Genomic DNA, 18,277 nt, shown 5'->3' with positions numbered 1-18,277 from the left:
GGACACTATGGGACGGGGAGGGGGGGAAAGGACACTATGGGATAGGGGTGGTGGGAAAGGACACTATGGGACAGGGGTGGTGGGAAAGGACACTATGGGACAGGGGTGGTGGGAAAGGACACTATGGGACAGGGGTGGTGGGAAAGGACACTATGGGACAGGGGTGGTGGGAAAGGACACTATGGGACAGGGGAGGGGGCGGGGGGAAGCAAACTATGGGACAGAGGAGAGCGTAGGAAAAAATACTATGATACACTATGAGACAAGGGGTGGGGGGGAAAGAACACTATAGGACAGGGAATGGGGGGAAAGAACACTATGGGACAGGGGGTGGGAGAAGGAGGAGTGCATCGGTGCATCCCTACAGACAATGCATCTAAACGATTTTACATAAAACTGGAAACAGTGCCCAGAAATCAAAGGACACAGAGCTGTACGTATGCTGTTTAGAGTGTCACTTAAAGAGAAGGGAAACAACACAAATGTGTGAAAAATGTAACCGTCTTTCGTCAAATCTACTATGCAACTAAAACCATAATAAATTCAATAAATAAAAAGATTGACAGGTTAGGGATTTCTTAAACTTGGGAAAGGTACCAGTTCAGTTTAAGCTGGATTTTCCTTTCTTGGTTCGACATGCTGGTGGGGTATTCACCCAACAGCCACCTCTGCGCACACATTAAGCTCATGGATGTTGGCAAGTGACAAAGCCACAAGTAGGGCAATGCCAAACTGGACTACAAGCATGTGTCAAGCTGGACAAGGATAAAACATGACTGAAGCAAGATACAGAAAGGAAGCAGTTTTGGAGTAGTTGTACTTGAGATAATTGGATGAAGGCTGGGAGTGCTGACAGAAAACTGAACAACAACTTGACTGGCGGATCTGAGAGAGAGCTCACTCAGATGAAATGTGGAACTAGACCAACTTGCCTGGAGCGTAAAACAAAGTGTTAGACTGGGAAGATGACAGCTGAAATGTCTGGAGAGGTCACACCATGGACACTGTACAAGAGCATTGCAGACTTAGTCAAAACCTTCCAGACTGGGTAATAATCGTGAGGAACAAACCAGGTTCTCCAAAAAAATTACACGGCAAGGGTCTTCAAGCATCTTACTGGAACAAGGTATTCATTTTCCATGGGTGGGTTTGTGTATTATGGAATCACGGTATGCCATCTACACAAACTGGCTCTTTTAACTACTGCAGGCTATGATATCAATTTGAACCCACTGCCAATAAGCCCAGAGACACCATACTTGCAAGTCGGACCATAACACAAGCATGGACACGAGGGAGAAGAGCCCCTGAAAGAACCCAACGGCTGGCCACAAGAAAACAGATGAACGTAAGATAACCCTAACAGGAATGGACACGGATATTGATGTAATTTGTCTCTGAGTAAGTGCCAGTTAGTACGAAGCATGATAGTTGTGGACTACCAAGCCGTCCATTAATAATTTTCTCATACGCAGGACAAACCTTCAACCTTTAATGGTAATGGTAAGAATAAAAAAAACGGACTAATTGTAACAGGCAAGTGGGTGATGGGAGTGCCGCTAAATCCCCAAGTTTTATAGAGAGAAACACATATCACTTAACATAACCACTTACAGATATATTATAGGTCAGCACATGACCAAATGTCATGAATGTCAGAGGAATAAATTCTTAGAGAGTTCAAACACAGAACATAGTGATAAATGTAGGGGAAACGAGCTTGTTTGTCAAGAAGAGTGTAACGGCACCCCCAGGCATAAAAGGGGTTAACAGCCGTTTAGTAGATCTTCCCCTTCCAGAGACATAGACACAGCTACTGCAGAACCCCAAACTCCCGAACTGGAACCTCACGAATAGCTGCTAGCAGCTGAACAGGAAAAGCACCCAAGCGGCTTACACTCCTGGCAATCAGTCTCTAACAGCATACAGTAAATCCCCCCAAGAACGAGACAAAGCTCCATGTTGGGGGTCAAGCAGTGAACAGAGAGAGCTGTGGGTTTATTGTTCTTATATACACACACATTAGTACCACCCACAGGGTTTTGGAAAACAACCAATAAACACGTACAATACACTCAGACACTCCCACACAAAATCCTCCCCTCTGCCTGTGATACAATTACCTTACACAATGGGTAATGTAATTATCACAGACAGAGAAATACAGTTTTTCCACATTATTCATAACTTTACAAGTATGAATCACATTCACATACATTTTCAGAATCAGCATACTCCAAATACAAACATACGTCAAAATCATACAAATTGGTTCAGTGGTTCAAAAGATAGATCATAGTGCTTTGTGACCAAATGAAGCATGGCTTTTCTGCTCAAAACCAGTTCCACAGAGTCTTCTATCCTGGAGATAATTGGGAAGTAATCCAATTATCTCCAAGGACAGAGGCAAAACTCCATTAAGCACATGGCAGTAAAAAGACAGTAAAATACAATAAAATACACAAGGTTACATTTATTACATAAAATACATGCAACATATCCCCAGATAACTTAGGTCTGAGCACACATTATTACTGAATGGCGCTCAGACCACACACATACAGTTCAATTGCCATGGAGCCAAAGTCTTTCCCATAGTCTTTCATTATACGAATGGGCTCCATGGCATAGCTATATGGGGTATCACCGCTCAAACAGGGCAAGCACCGAATGACCCGGCATTCATGGCTCCTCATTCTCTCATGTTGGAACTGGAAAGACATCACTCCTGTACTCTACAGAAATCACCGGACATATGTAGAGACTCACTACTCCTGTATACATAAAGATAACCCAGGTCCAGGGTATGTATGGGATAGTTGCTGCTAAGACAGATGATCTACAGCCAAGGCGTTATCCCGATAAGTCTACAGCTATGATCTTTGCTTCATGCCAGTAAATCAATCAGCCCTCTAATAATCTCACAAAAGACGAGCTAAAGCCCCAGAAGATAGCCGTGCTTACCAGGGTAAAAAAAAAAAAAAAAAGCCTGTTACATTGATACAGATAAAGGGTTAGCTACACGGAAGAATGTCCATACAACGCTAGGATGGAAAAGGAAATTATCTGACTTCTATTCATTTGTGTTTCTTCTTTTCATTTTTAAGTCACACTTGGAAGAACTGGAGTATTTGGTTTCTTGTTTTTCTTAGCCTTTTCTACATCAATTAATACTGCTGCTTGGAAGACTCAACGTTTTAATTGTAAAGCCATTATGTAATTAAGAACACGTTCCCAAAGAAACGGGAGGGGGGTGTTGGGAAAATCTCTGTGGATATGAGGCAGATTAGAGTAAACGGAGATTGGTTGATTGGCAAATTAAAACCCCAGCAGAGGACAACCTGCTATATATCCAAACTACGTTTTCACACAAAAGCACTCCCAGAAACATTATTATATCAGATGGTGTTTGCACTCCCCCTAGTGGACAACTTCAGGATATTCTCAATATTAGTATTTTTGTTCCTGTCCTTGTCTTCCCTTAGTACCACAACATTAGAACTATGAGATATACATCAATTAAACCAGTAATTATTCAAAGATGTCAAGAGAATAGTGAATTTTAGCTCTAAAACAGTGTGGCTTTAGAGCTGAATTCGAAAATCTTTATTTTTATCTAACAACGTTAGCATTCCTGTATGTTGTTACAAAACGATTTATATATCACTATATTTAAAAATACAAAGAGCGATGAAAAACGCAGTGAAAAGTACAAAGTGATAAATAAAGAATGGATCATAAAATAACATGCAGATCATCAGTAATATTGCTGATAAGCAGAAATAAAGTAAATAAAAAAAAAAAAACTGTGCCAATTGGTCAAAGGTTGAATGCAATTTAAATGGTTGGGCTCAATGAATGGTGCAACGACAACGGCAGTAGAGGGAAAAAGAAAAGGGAATGAAGGGGGAGGGTAATAAAATATATTCTGTTCAAGGGATTTGTAATTTTTTTTGGGAGTTGCATTGTGGTTTAATTTCCACATTACTATCAGCGACCCAGCAGCAGTTTATATCTGAGCAGAGCAAAGGTTAGGCCTAAGTTGCAGAACTGGTTTATAATTTGGGTATTGTGGTCTAAAATTTGAAAATCATTTTAAATTCCTGACAATTCGACCTGACAAACTGTAGAGTAATATTTCAATTCATTTTTGCAGCCCCTCGAGCAAGGAGTATCACAGTTGTTTCTAGGGATCAATTTAAAGTTTGTTTGTTTTTGGTTTGTTTCTACAAACTGTTTCACCGATGCTTCGATGCAGTTTCAGTAAAAGGAAGTAAAAAGTAATGATGGCTTTGCAGAAAGTGATGTTTCGGCTAAAGCATTGTAAAAAGATGTCATTCGTGCACGAAGTTAAAGGAAAACGCCACACACAAGCACTGTAGCTTGCTGAAGTGCTTTGCGTGTTTGGAGTCGATCATATTTGTGACATTTTATAAATTTGCCAATGAGGGCACAAACACCGCCCTAGCTGTAACTCTTACAACAAGGGCGGTTTACTTCCCTGTTCGTTAAGAGTTAATAGACGTGGCAGGTGCTTAATGCAGACGTGCAGCTTTTGAAAGCTATTTTTCATATACCCTCCAAATATTTCCTTTCGGGTATATATAGTAAATTGTTAAAATAACTATCAATGGCGTGTTCCTTTAAGAAGTTGTTCCTGCAAACTATGTAGGCATTTTAGAATAAATAATATTACAAAAAAAATCATTTAAAAAGTCTTGGTTCTGCAAATTATTATGGGGTATTCCAAACTGGGAACCAGGCAGTAAGAGTGCACGGTCTTGCTAGCTCAAAAATATACAATATGTGCACATGCTAGAGGTCCTCAGTCCCAAGGCTTTCTAGGTCAGGACTGTCCCATTGTGAAAACTCTCCAAAAAGTCCATTCGTATGTACTTGTCCATCTAGACCAAAAGTCGCCAACCTTCCCCTAATAAAAGATCTCATAAAGCATACGGAGAGCTAACTTCACTTCTATCGTCATGAGTGAGGTATTAGAAAAGAAAAAAGTATAGAAGGTTGCAGAAAGTTCATATTCCCAATTGGCAGATGTCCCCAATATTTACACATCATGGTAGCAGTTCTGAAGACAATGCCGTTGATTGTCTCCAATTACAGCTCCTTGAGACAGCTTCTTCCATGACATAACTAGACAGTTTCTCACATGAAACCACAAGACTGTATGCTCTTTGAGATAGGATCTCCCATTAAACCACCAGACTGTGAGCTCATCAGAATAATGCCTCACTAAACCTACAGATCGTAAACTCTTGGATACACATCTCCCATCACACCACTAAACTGTAAAGGCCAAGAGACACATTCACACATCACATGGCAGACTGTAAAAGTGATCTCCCATTGCTTCACTAAAACCATAAACTCATGGGGTGGCATTATTATGATGTATGGAACCTCCTTGGTGCAGGTTGTCCCATTATGCCATAAGTTCTCTGAAGCAATTTCTTACATTAGAGCAGTAGATTGTAAGCCATGCTTAAGAGTATCGAGACCATGAAAGGTATAGGCCTGAGAAAGTCCATAAGGTTGCATCATTCTTGTACCAGAGAAATGTCAGTGCATCAAAAATGGGTGTACGGGGGGCGGAGCCAGCTGAGGAACAGAGCGGACACGTTTTCCCCGAGCTCCGAACACAGTCAGCCACAAAACTTACTAAACTCGGTGAAAAAGGCGACTTTTCCCGACAAAACCCGTCATCGGAGGTGCAGGAAGGAGCATGGGTCGGAAAAATAAAAAACCCAAAGGTGATCGATCCCCGACAAGCCGAGACATCAGCGAACTACTGTGGGGTGCCCAGAGGGCCGCATGGGACAAGATGGCGCTGGAGGGAGACGAGACCTCATACTCATCGGGAGATAACCCGTTCGATATGGGAGAGGAGATACCCCACAAAGCGCCCAAGAGGCCCACGATCCCTCAACAAGCCTCAGCCGAGCCGGTAACTGCCGCCCAGCTAAAGGACATGCTCGCCGAGCTGCGAACGAACATTGCAGCGGACATGGCGCACTTTAAAATGACGGTTGAAAAAGGCACCTCACGGATCACGCTCCTAGAGGCCACCACAAGCACACAGGACTCCAGACTCACCGTGGTAGAAAGCCAAATCGCTGAAATATCAAAACTACAATTACTCACCACAGATAGAATGGACGCCATGGAAGACCAAAAACGGCGATACAACCTAAAACTCCGCGGCGTTCCAGACTCGATCGACCTGGCGGACTTACCGCATTACATCCGCAGGCTGTTCAACACACTGCTACCACCCAAGCAGGCTAAAGATGGCTTATTCCGTCTGCCGAAACCTTCCACAGCGCCCACGTCCGCAACCGCAGACCTTATCATCCGATTTCAATCCATGTCGGATAAGGCCCTTCTGCTCCAAGCTACAAAGGGAAAGACCCCATTACATTTTGAAGGCTCATCTTTAACGACATTCCCTGACCTCACCCGGAACACCATTGCATGGCGCAGGTCCCTGAGGCCGCTTCTACAGCTTCTTCAATCAAAGAACGTTCCATACCGCTGGGGTACGCCTAGACAACTGATGTTCACTTACATGAACACTGCCTATAAGGCGCGGAGCTATGCAGAACTGGACGCTCTCATGTGCAAGCTTGGTATCACAGGAATGCAGAGTGTGGCCGGTACGGGACTGACTCACTTGGACCCCTCTGCCATCGAGGAATTCATACCCCGCACGACAAGACACCCAGGGCCAGAGAGACTGAAAGCCCGTTTGGCTGCCCTTCCTTAAAGGACTATCGGGTTTCTTCCAACCCCAACACCGATAGATGCTCAGACACCTGACCTACCAGGCTCACTTGAAAGTACTCTGTTCCTTAGCTGAATAAGTTCAACAAGTTGTTTTCTCAATTTATTTAGGTTTAATGTTTTTATGTCTTACTTTTGTTTATCTACTGGCCAACATGCTCAGACCGCCATGACTATTACCTGCAACAAGTTGGCACATGCTAACACTCACGAACGAACCCCCCCCCCCCCACGCCCTGCCCTAGCGACATAATGCAGCACAGAAAGCGACTGCTCACGGAAACCAGGAGGGAGGCTACCCCTGACAGGGAACTACATGACCCACATTAGCGACAACACATACCGTATATACTCGAGTATAAGCCGAGTTTTTCAGCCCATTTTTTGGGCTGAAAAACCCCAACTCGGCTTATACTCGAGTCAGAGTCTGTATTATGGCAATTTGCATTGCCATAATACAGACTGGGGGGAGAGGGGGCTGGCAGAGCTGTACTTACCTCTCCTGCAGCTCCTGTCAGCTCTCTCCTCCTCCGCGCCGTCCGTTCAGCACCTCGGTCAGCTCCCAGTGTAAGTCTCGCGAGAGCCGCGGCTCTCGCGAGATTTACACTGGGAGCTGACAGAAGAGCAGAACGGACGGCGCAGAGGAGGAGAGAGCTGACAGGAGCTGCAGGAAAGGTAAGTACAGCTCTGCCAGCCCCCCTCTCCCCCCCACTGAACTGCCACTGGACCACTAGGAAAGGAGAGCCCCCCTCCCTGCCATATATCAAGCAGGGAGGGGGGACGAAAAAATAAATAAATAAATAAAATAAGAAATAAAATAATAAAAAAAAAATTAAGAATAAAAAAAAGGGGTATAAGGACCACTATGGGAGGGGGGGGGGGGGTATAAGGACCACTATGGGAGGGAGGGGGTGGTATAAGGACCACTATGGGAGGGAGGGGGGGGTATAAGGACCACTATGGGAGGGAGGGGGTGGGTTAAGGACCACTATGGGAGGGAGGGGGGTATAAGGACCGCTATGGGAGGGGGGGGGGGGTATAAGGACCACTATGGGAGGGAGGGGGTGGGTTAAGGACCACTATGGGAGGGGGGGGGGGGTATAAGGACCACTATGGGAGGGAGGGGGTTATAAGGACCACTATGGGAGGGAGGGGGTTATAAGGACCACTATGGGAGGGAGGGGGGGGGTATAAGGACCACTATGGGAGGGAGGGGGGTATAAGGACCACTATGGGAGGGAGGGGGGGGATAAGGACCACTATTGGAGGGAGGGGGGGTATAAGGACCACTATGGGAGGGAGGGGGGGTATAAGGACCACTATGGGAGGGGGTGGGATAAGGACCACTATGGGAGGGAGGGGGGGTATATGGACCACTATGGGAGGGATGGGGGGGATAAGGAACACTATGGGAGGGAGAAGGGGGATAAGGACCACTATGAGAGGGAGGGGGTGGGATAAGGACCACTATGGGAGGGGAGGGGGAAGTAAGGACCACTAGGGGAGGGGAGGGTAAGGACCACTAGGGGAGGGGTGAGTCAGGACCACTGGGGGGGGAGTGAAGGAACACGGGGGTGGGGAGGTAAGGACCACTGAGGGAGGAGGAGGGGAAGTCAGGACATATGGGGGGGGGAGGGGGCGGCAAAAAATGTTTTGCCTACGGCGGCAAATATCCTTGCACCGGCCCTGCACACACTGCATTCACACACTGCATTCATGCACACACACACTGCATTCATGCACACACACACTGCATTCATGCACACACACACTGCATTCATGCACACACACACTGCATTCATGCACACACACACTGCACTCATGCACACACACACTGCACTCATGCACACACACACTGCACTCATACACACACACACTGCACTCATACACACACACACTGCACTCATACACACACTGCACTCATACACACACATACGCACACACTGCATTCATTATACACACACTGTAAATAAATATTCAATTAATATATTTTTTTTAGGATCTAATTTTATTTAGAAATTTACCAGTAGCTGCTGCATTTCCCACCCTAGTCTTATACTCGAGTCAATAAGTTTTCCCAGTTTTTTGGGATAAAATTAGGGGCCTCGGCTTATATTCGGGTCGGCTTATACTCGAGTATATACGGTAGGTACCCTGGGGACAATAATAAACGAACCCCGCTTTGACACCATTTTTTTTTGTTTTATTCATTAAGCTATTCTCATAGACAGCCTTAAACTCACTGGCGTACCATCCACTCTCTCTCACGCCTAGCTGACGCATAGGGAGACTAGCTGTCTCACTCTCGGACCCATCTACTCACTGCACAAGACTATGACCCCCAAACGCTGTCATGCTGGCTGAGACCCTCTCACGTTTGTCCTATACTATGTTCTTCTTGACTTTAAAAAAAAAACAAAAAAAAACAATGCAGTATGAATAACTCTCTACTCTACTTGAATGTATGCCTCGTAATATGTATATTCATGCCTTTTGTAATTTGTCTACATCTTACTGCATTGTCAAAAATAAAGAATTAAAAAAAAAAACAAAAAAAAAAAACGGGTGTACGTTGGCATCTCCAGAATGACACACGTTAGAGTTGCAGTAAAATAACATAAGTGGGCAGTGTCTGATGTGACAGTTCGCATCCAAAATGAGGAGTCCTATACAAGTATTGAGGCTACAAATGTTTTGCATCTTTTAGCAAAACTGACCTGGACAGTAGAAAGACTGACACAGACTCCGCCGTACCCAGTGGGAGATATTCCATTGTGTTACTGCAGACCACAACCACAAACCATGGCACCTGCTCTATAATGGGTGAAAATTAACCAGTAGATCTACCAGGCACGTTTAATTGGCATAAGCTTCTCGAACATCTTTACAGGGATTTTCTGATTTTTTTGCTACCTCTCCCAAATATTTTTTCTCCTTTTAATACCCATCTATACGTTCTCAGGACTTTGTCCACATGTACATAACTCACTGTTCGTCTACCCCCTCTTGGGGGCTAACCATACACTTACCATCATTGTAGCAGTAGGTGTGATCTATGCCCGTCATGGAAACGGATTTGGAGAGATTATTGTAAATGTAGGCCTGGGACGCCAGATATGCCTGCAGTCTCTTGGCATGTTCCTATTAATAAAGATTGGAAAGAGTAATTAGTGTGACAGGATGACCTCAGTCAGGCTAAGCAGAGCAAGCGAGAGGTAAGCAGCAGGATGCTGAGAGGTGGAGTCCATAAACCACATCTTACTCTGCTAGTACACAGAGAGGAGCTTGCAAACAGTGCACATTACAGCAGAGGTTTTAGGCAGGATAACACACACAGATTTCATGCATGTTAACCTACAGATGTCCTTAGATGCATTGGTTAATTCCTATTTATCAGATGGTTATGGTTAAAGAATTCGTAAAACCACTAGACTTTTATTATTGGTATTTATATAGCGCCAGCTTATTTCGCAGCACTTTACAATAAGAGTTAAATTATTACAAACTCCATCAGGTGCAGGTCTGTTCATACATCAATAGATGTATTGGGACTGGCCTCATTATAATAGATTGTAAGTTCTATGGGGCAGTGTCACCTATGGTACCCTTTATTTGTAACCTGTATATGACAGGCTCTCAACATCCCTCTTAATATACATTGTTGGTAAAGTACACAAACCAAGATTGTTAATCAGAAAAGGTGGACAATGATAACCGCAAAAGATTGCAAGCTCCTTGCGACAAAGTTTTAGTTATACATCTGGATTATAAAATTCCTAGGGGCAGAGTGTCCCATTATAGAACTAGAATTTGGACACCCTAGGGAAGATCAATATATTATTTCACTAAAGATTCACAGAGCAAAGATTATTCCACAAGATTAGAAGAGGCATGATAAAGTACTCACCCCCGTATTTCACTAGACCAGTGGTTCCCAAACCAGTCCTTACGGCACACCAACAATCCATGGCCCACCAACAATCCATGGCCCACCAACAATCCATGGCCCACCAACAATCCAGGATTTATGTATTTAATCGGTTTTATTTCAATGGAGATACTGACAAAACCTGGACTGTTGATAGGTCTTGAGGACTGGTTTTAGAAACCGTGCACTAGACAGCAATACTACATCTAGCATTATCACTTAAAACAACAAGCTCCCTGGCACAAGGTTTTGATTATACACTAAGCTGCAATGTTCCATAAAGCAGGGACTATCATTATACCACCAGACTCATAATGGGCAATCTAAAACCAACAGCAGCACTACACTACAGTAAGGGCATCAGTCCTGGAAAGACTAATAAACAACCTCACCAGGTCACTGCTAGGGGTGTTATCAGCACAAATCAAGCAATCACTGGAGAAGATGTAGGCAACAGATACACAAGGACATTTCTATCTTACTAAAGAGAAGGTAAGGAGGTAAAACGAGTGGGCACTTTTTGATGTGTTATTTGTTTTTATCCGATGGACAGGAAAATATACAGCCTTGTTTATTTACATATTATGGCCATTACATTACAAAGTACAGGATGTAAAGATGTATCTATGTTTACCATTTTAAAGTTGAAGTTAATGCATAAATCAGTTTCCCAGTATGCACTGTTCTCTATCTAACTAAAAGGCAGAATCTAAGTTTAAAATAAGTCCTTGCCTCTTGAGTGACCTCTACATCCTCTCCTCGAAGAGACAGCAAGGACTCCAGCTCATCTGTGCTGCGAATAATGGGTGTCCGACGGGGGTCTCTCTTGTACCCCATGTTCCCTTCTATCTCCTCTGGATCCAGACCCTTCAAACTCACACTGAAATACAAACAGACAAACATTAACATACACAAAAGACAAAACATAAATTAACTAGAAAATCCAACTAAGCATAAGCTTACTGACTTCAAACATTCTAGGTCTAATTGAAACTCACAGAGACAGTCAAATGTAACTGCATTGGTTCAATCTAAATCTCCAGTAACTGAAACCCACTGGTATCGTCACCTTTAAATGTATGGTTCAGGCTCATTCTAGAACTCCAGTAACTGAAAGCCACAGGGTTCTCACAAGTTCTCTATCCTCCAGTTTCCTGTCTAGACAGATTGAACACCAAAACAACCCTTTGACAGGGTACCAATGTCATATGGGATACGGCTTTGGAACTATTGTTAGAGCTCCTGAGATCACATACCAGTTGAAGCATTGTGAGGGTAAGTCTGTGGCCGATACGGATAGTCGCCAGAAAGTGAGGTTACAGCTCCGATCCATCACAGCCGCTTCCTGAACCAGCACGGTTTGCAGAAGTAAGTGCAGTGAGAGATACACGGAAGAGGCTGCTCAGTGTGAACTGAACGTCATATCCCTGACTGATGGACAAATGTATGTGCATAGGTCTTACCTCTTGTTTTGTTATAACACAGTGGGTGTACATGTTCTCTGCTAGCATTCAATAGAAGTGATATAGCATTAAATGTGCACATACATCAGTTATTCTGAATAAACTCTCTGAGCTACTAGATAGACTTCTGAAACATTATATGGACCCTGCAGGTATAGCTCTGTGTGATCTATGGACCCTGCAGGTATAGCTCTGTGTGATCTATGGACCCTGCTGCTATAGCTCTATGGACTCTGCAGTTATAGCTCTGTGTGACCTATGGACCCTGCAGCTATAGCTCTATGTGATCTATGGACCCTGCTGCTATAGCTTTGTGCGATCTATGGACCCTGCTGTTATAGCTCTGTGTGACCTATGGACCCTGCAGTTATAGCTCTGTGTGACCTATGGACCCTGCAGTTATAGCTCTGTGTGACCTATGGACCCTGCAGTTATAGCTCTGTGTGATCTATGGACCCTGCAGTTATAGCTCTATGTGATCTATGGACTCTGCAGTTATAGCTCTATGTGATCTATGGGCTCTGCAGTTATAGCTCTATGTGATTTATGGACCCTTCTGCTATAGCGCTATGTGAATTATGGACCCTGCTGCTATAGCTCTATGGACCCTGCTGCTATAGCTCTATGTGATCTATGGACCCTGCTGCTACAGCTCTGTGTGATCTATGGACCCTGCAGTTATAGCTCTGTGTGATCTATGGACCCTGCAGTTATAGCTCTGTGTGATCTATGGACCCTGCAGTTATAGCTCTGTGTGATCTATGGACCCTGCAGTTATAGCTCGATGTGATCTATGGACCCTGCAGTTATAGCTCTATGTGATCTATGGGCTCTGCAGTTATAGCTCTATGTGATTTATGGACCCTGCTGCTATAGCGCTATGTGATTTATGGACCCTGCTGCTATAGCTCTATGTGATCTATGGACCCTGCAGTTATAGCTCTATGTGATCTATGGACCCTGCAGTTATAGCTCTGTGTGATCTATGGACCCTGCAGTTATAGCTCGATGTGATCTATGGACCCTGCAGTTATAGCTCTGTGTGATCTATGGACCCTGCTGCTATAGCTCTGTGTGATCTATGGACCCTGCAGTTATAGCTCTGTGTGATCTATGGGCCCTGCAGTTATAGCTCGATGTGATCTATGGACCCTGCAGTTATAGCTTTATGTGATCTATGGACCCTGCAGTTATAGCTTTATGTGATCTATGGACCCTGCAGTTATAGCTCTATGTGATCTATGGACCCTGCAGTTATAGCTCTATGTGATCTATGGACCCTGCAGTTATAGCTCTGTGTGATCTATGAACCCTGCAGTTATAGCTTTATGTGATCTATGGACCCTGCAGTTATAGCTCTGTGTGATCTATGCATCCTGCTGCTATAGCTCTATGTGATTTATGGACCCTGCTGCTATAGCTCTATGTGATCTATGGACCCTGCTGCTATAGCTCTGTGTGATCTATGGACCCTGCTGCTATAGCTCTATGTGATCTATGGACCCTGCTGCTATAGCTCTGTGTGATCTATGGACCCTGCAGTTATAGCTTTATGTGATCTATGGACCCTGCAGTTATAGCTCTATGTGATCTATGCATCCTGCTGATATAGCTCTATGTGATCTATGGACCCTGCTGCTATAGCTCCACATGGACCGTGCTGCTATAGCCCTATGGGACACATGGACCGTGCTGCTATAGCCCTATGGGACACATGGACCGTGCTGCTATAGCCCTATGGGACACATGGACCGTGCTGCTATAGCCCTATGGGACACATGGACCGTGCTGCTATATTGTTGTGTTATTTACTCCACATTACACAGTTCTGTAGAATTGTTTGGTGGTGGGGGGGGGATCTGTTGGGCATGTTGTTCAGTGATGGTTGCTTTATACCTGAGCTGCTCATAGTCCGCTTCAGCCTCCTGAAGCCTCTTCCCAGGTTCCCAGCTGTGCCTGCGAAACGCATCCTTGTCATGCATGGAAGATCGGAGGCGGCATGACCTGCGCAGCGGCACCCCCAGAAACCTATCCATCTCCTCATCCTGCAGGTCCGTCTCACTGGGCACGCGAGGCTCTATAGCAGAGAGACATCGAGTCTTCTGCCCTCGCCCAGTGAAGAACCCGGCATCACCGTCCGTCACAAACACTTCGGTGTTATTCATTCTTGAGCTGCTCACTGCAAACAGGAAAGACAAGGCACACAATGGGAATATGAATAAACAGAATACGAGATGGGCAGTTTATGGCTGTGTTTCTAGGATACTCACCTGCCTCCTAGCAAGATGTATTAAGACATACATTGTGCTCTGGCCATGGGTATAAGGGATGACCGAAGGTCTGTGCCAAGCCCAGACTGGGCAAACGTATGGACAGCTTTCATTGCCCTGCTGCGAATTAAAGGGAACATTAGATTAGACTGGTAGCCATACATAAACTGGACAATAAGTTAAATTAACACATCAACATGGGGCTCTTAAGGTCATTTTGGGTCTCTTAAGGTGAAAAATTCACCTACTCTACGGTCATCTTACATATCTTTTCATAAATTATGTCCATTTTCTATACTCAACCTGCTCTGGAGAGGTACCTTATCTGTAACCCCCAGCCCTTTTTATCTTGTCTGCAAACAATCCCCTGCTCACTTTCCTTTGTTGTAGTTGTCAGCAATGAATATAGAGCTCTGTCATTTCATTTCAGTGGCATTAAATATTAGAACTACAGTGTCAATTTGATGAAAGACATTTATATGTTCTATCCGTTTGAACCGATCAGTGCTGTGGCTGGACCCCATTGTCTTTGGACAGTCATTAAGACCTGCCTTTATCTCTTCGAGCTCAGTCTCAAACAATGCTACTATCAGGTCATTTATTTGTGTGTGTTTGGAAGAATGTCATCATGGCTTCCTAAAATCCAGATACGTTACATTTACTGTCCCACCCTTATCTGTGGCTTTAGTTACTTTGGATCCATCATCAACTAAATTTGTTAATGCTGTCTAACAAAGAGTCTGCCCCAAATAAAGCATGTTCCACGTTTCCTCCTTTTCACATTATGTCAGACAAACCAGCCTGCAGTTTCCTGGCTTCAAACTTTTTACATTTCAATACTCTTCAGTGTTTTTGCTTATGCTTTACAATTTTAAAGAGGAGCTGCCCTCTATCTGATAAATGCTATAGCTAACCAAATACTAAGAGCACTTGATGTGATATCCCTTTATCACATCATAAAACCTTTGGGGGGGGAGGGGGGGGGAAATAAAAAATAATAATATATATATTTTCTTGCTTTACATTCTTACATAACCCACAATGAGATTTACTTGGGTGAGTAAAAGTTAACTGGCAACGAGGGGAAAGGCCTATGGCTCCTCTGTAAATGCAAGCTGAATAAAACATTTGCCTACTAAACAGTAAAAGAATGTCAAATTACACCTTGACCCAATCCATTCATCCAAGCATGGAGTTTTCATTTGGAAAAGTCTACAATGATCCCAACTTTAATTAAGACGATTCATTAAAAAAAAACCTCGGTTGAATCTATTGTGCGGCTTCGTCCTGCGTTGTGATTACAAAAGTCATCCTAGTGATGTATTAAAACATTCAAACTTTTACTTTTGAAAACATGGGACGCTGCCAACAAGAGCCTATGCTCCACAGCACTCTGGTCACTGGCCACTCCGATCTATACCGTTCCTATATCCAATCCCTCCTTTGACCACAGAGCATGGCAGCTCCAGGCTGCACGAACTTACATCACTTTTTTTCCAAGGTGAAAATGTTGGCGTTCCCGGAGCTACGAGCCCGATATGACCTGCCACAAACAGCGATGTTCTCTTACCTACAGCTCAAGTCCCTTCTACCTTTACTCGGGTAGAGGAAATCTGCATGGCCACAAAAGCCCCCGCAAAACCATCTCCTTGACATACCACCTACTAAACGCAGAGACAGAGGATACAATGGACAAGCACGTCCTAAGGTGGCATGCGAACCTACACACCACATACACCATGGAAAACTGGCGCAAGGCCTACATAGCACACAGAGGCAAAACTACATGCGCAGTGCACCTGGAACAAATGAGGAAGCTACAATACCGATGATATATGGTACCAGACAGACTGGCAAAAATTTACCCCAACACCTCTGCTGAGTGCTGGAGGTGCAACACAGAACGGGGGACGATGTTTCACATATGGTGGACGTATCCACCTATACAACACTACTGGAAAAAAGCAGAGGAGATCATCTACATAGCCTTAGGCACACTGTTTACACTCCTACCAGAGCTGGGTCTCTTATTCCTAACACTAGACACATTTGAAAGTAAAAGCGGGATCCTGATCTTCCACACACTGATCTCGTCACTGACGACAATAGCGAGGGAATGGAAGTCTACTAGGGCTCCTACCACACAAGCCTTGATACGAAAGGTCACGACAAACTTCGACTACGAAGCAATGTCACAAAAACAAATGGCTCCCAAAAAGCACTTCTCGGAGGCGCGATCACAGTGTGAGGACTACCCTACGACCCTTCAACAAGACATTTAGGGCCTTTTCTCCAACCCTGACCCACCAAGCCAGCATTGATATGTTACCAAGCAACAGCAACGAACCGATAACGTTCCGCAACCCACGAACACCTAGAGGCTGCACCATAGAGTTAGCGGGTCCATGACTCTCAGACAGGCCCCAGAGATCGACCAAAATAACCGGTCAGAGAGCCCCCTTGCAGCAGCAAACAAAGAATGAAGGCAACCCAGTAGGGCTATCTGACTTACCACCCCCTTGACGGGTAGAGGGAAAGAGGACGGACATGACACGTACACAACCTCCTAGAGTGGTACTATAACCTAAACCTAAGGGAACCAAACCGCAGAAACCCCTTCCACCCCTCCACTTAGCATAATGGACAGCACACCGACCGACCAATCACTACTGACCTACGCCATATCACAACGGTACAACCTCTGCAGATGGGTGGACGAAAAAGGGACCCCTCACGGGAGACACTAGGCCAGAATGGTAGGCCTTAAAGGCAAGGCAAGGTACACATCTTCCGAAGAGAGAGAATAGAGTACAGCGGAGGGGAGGCAATGGGAAGTAACTCTGAATGATCGCCGAACAATGGGAATCGGGGACAACAGAAAACTGTCCACAAAAAGAGTAGTGTGAGTGCATGATTAGACGTACATGCACTATACTGTGTATGGGGGGACAGGGGAACTCCTTACACTAGCGTTTCCCAATTAGTGTTCCGCAAGAACAAAATTGGGGTTTCGCCAGTCGGGTGGCCAAAGCATTTAGGGACACCCGACTGGTGTCGTTTAACAGGGGTCCGGTCAGGCGCCACAGGTATCTAAAACCGCGACCGGACCCCTGTAGTATTGGATGCTGGGAGGAAGTGACAGCACTTCCTCCCAGATAGAGCGTGCTGGCTGTAGGGAGAGGGAGCAGCGGTGAGTAAGCAGCTGCCGACCTCAGTCAGAAGCACTGAAGATCCTCCTGCAGAAAAAAAGGTAAGGGAACAACAAATTTAAATGTGTGTGTGTACCTGTCTCAGTGTGTGTATCTCCCAATGTGTGTGAATCTGTGTGTATGTGCCAGTTTGTGTATCCGAGTGTATGTGCCAGTTTGTGTGTCAGTGTGTGTGTGTGTGTCTGCATCTGTATGTCAGATATATACATACACACACTGGCACATACAAACACTTTGACACAGATACACACACACACAGTGTGTCAAGGTGTGTGTATCTGTATGTCAGATACATACGCACACACAGATACACAAACTGGCACATACAAACAGATACACACACTGACACAGATACACACTGTGTGTCCAGGTGAGTGTATCTGTGTGCCACTATGTGCCTGTGTGTATGTGTGTATATCTGTATGTCAGATACATATATACACAGACACACACAAAGATACACACACACACTGGCACATACAAACACAGATGCACACACCTTGATACACAGACACAAACCGGCACATACAAACACAGATACACACACACACCTTGACACACAGATGCATACATACACACAGATAGACAGTGTGCGTATGTGTGTGAAAATAT

General features: G+C 44.7%; 1 protein-coding gene across 3 annotated transcripts in view; it reads right to left on the bottom strand.

The window, feature by feature from the left end:
- Nucleotides 1-18,277, bottom strand: part of ARHGEF2 (Rho/Rac guanine nucleotide exchange factor 2) — a 602,646-nt gene that overhangs the window by 517,954 nt on the left and 66,415 nt on the right. For all 3 annotated transcript variants that reach the window (XM_063439527.1, XM_063439525.1, XM_063439526.1), the window contains exons 2-5: nt 14,457-14,576; nt 14,083-14,365; nt 11,456-11,603; nt 9,825-9,936 (exon numbers count right to left, since the gene is read on the bottom strand). In XM_063439527.1, the coding sequence (XP_063295597.1) occupies nt 9,825-9,936; nt 11,456-11,603; nt 14,083-14,351 (529 nt within the window). In that variant the 5' untranslated portion in view covers nt 14,352-14,365; nt 14,457-14,576. The remainder of the gene's footprint in view (nt 1-9,824; nt 9,937-11,455; nt 11,604-14,082; nt 14,366-14,456; nt 14,577-18,277) is intronic.

The sequence above is a fragment of the Pelobates fuscus genome, chromosome 13, assembly GCF_036172605.1.
Source record: "Pelobates fuscus isolate aPelFus1 chromosome 13, aPelFus1.pri, whole genome shotgun sequence".
In the NCBI taxonomy this organism is placed as follows: domain Eukaryota; kingdom Metazoa; phylum Chordata; class Amphibia; order Anura; family Pelobatidae; genus Pelobates; species Pelobates fuscus.
This window is presented reverse-complemented; position numbering and strand designations above follow the sequence as displayed.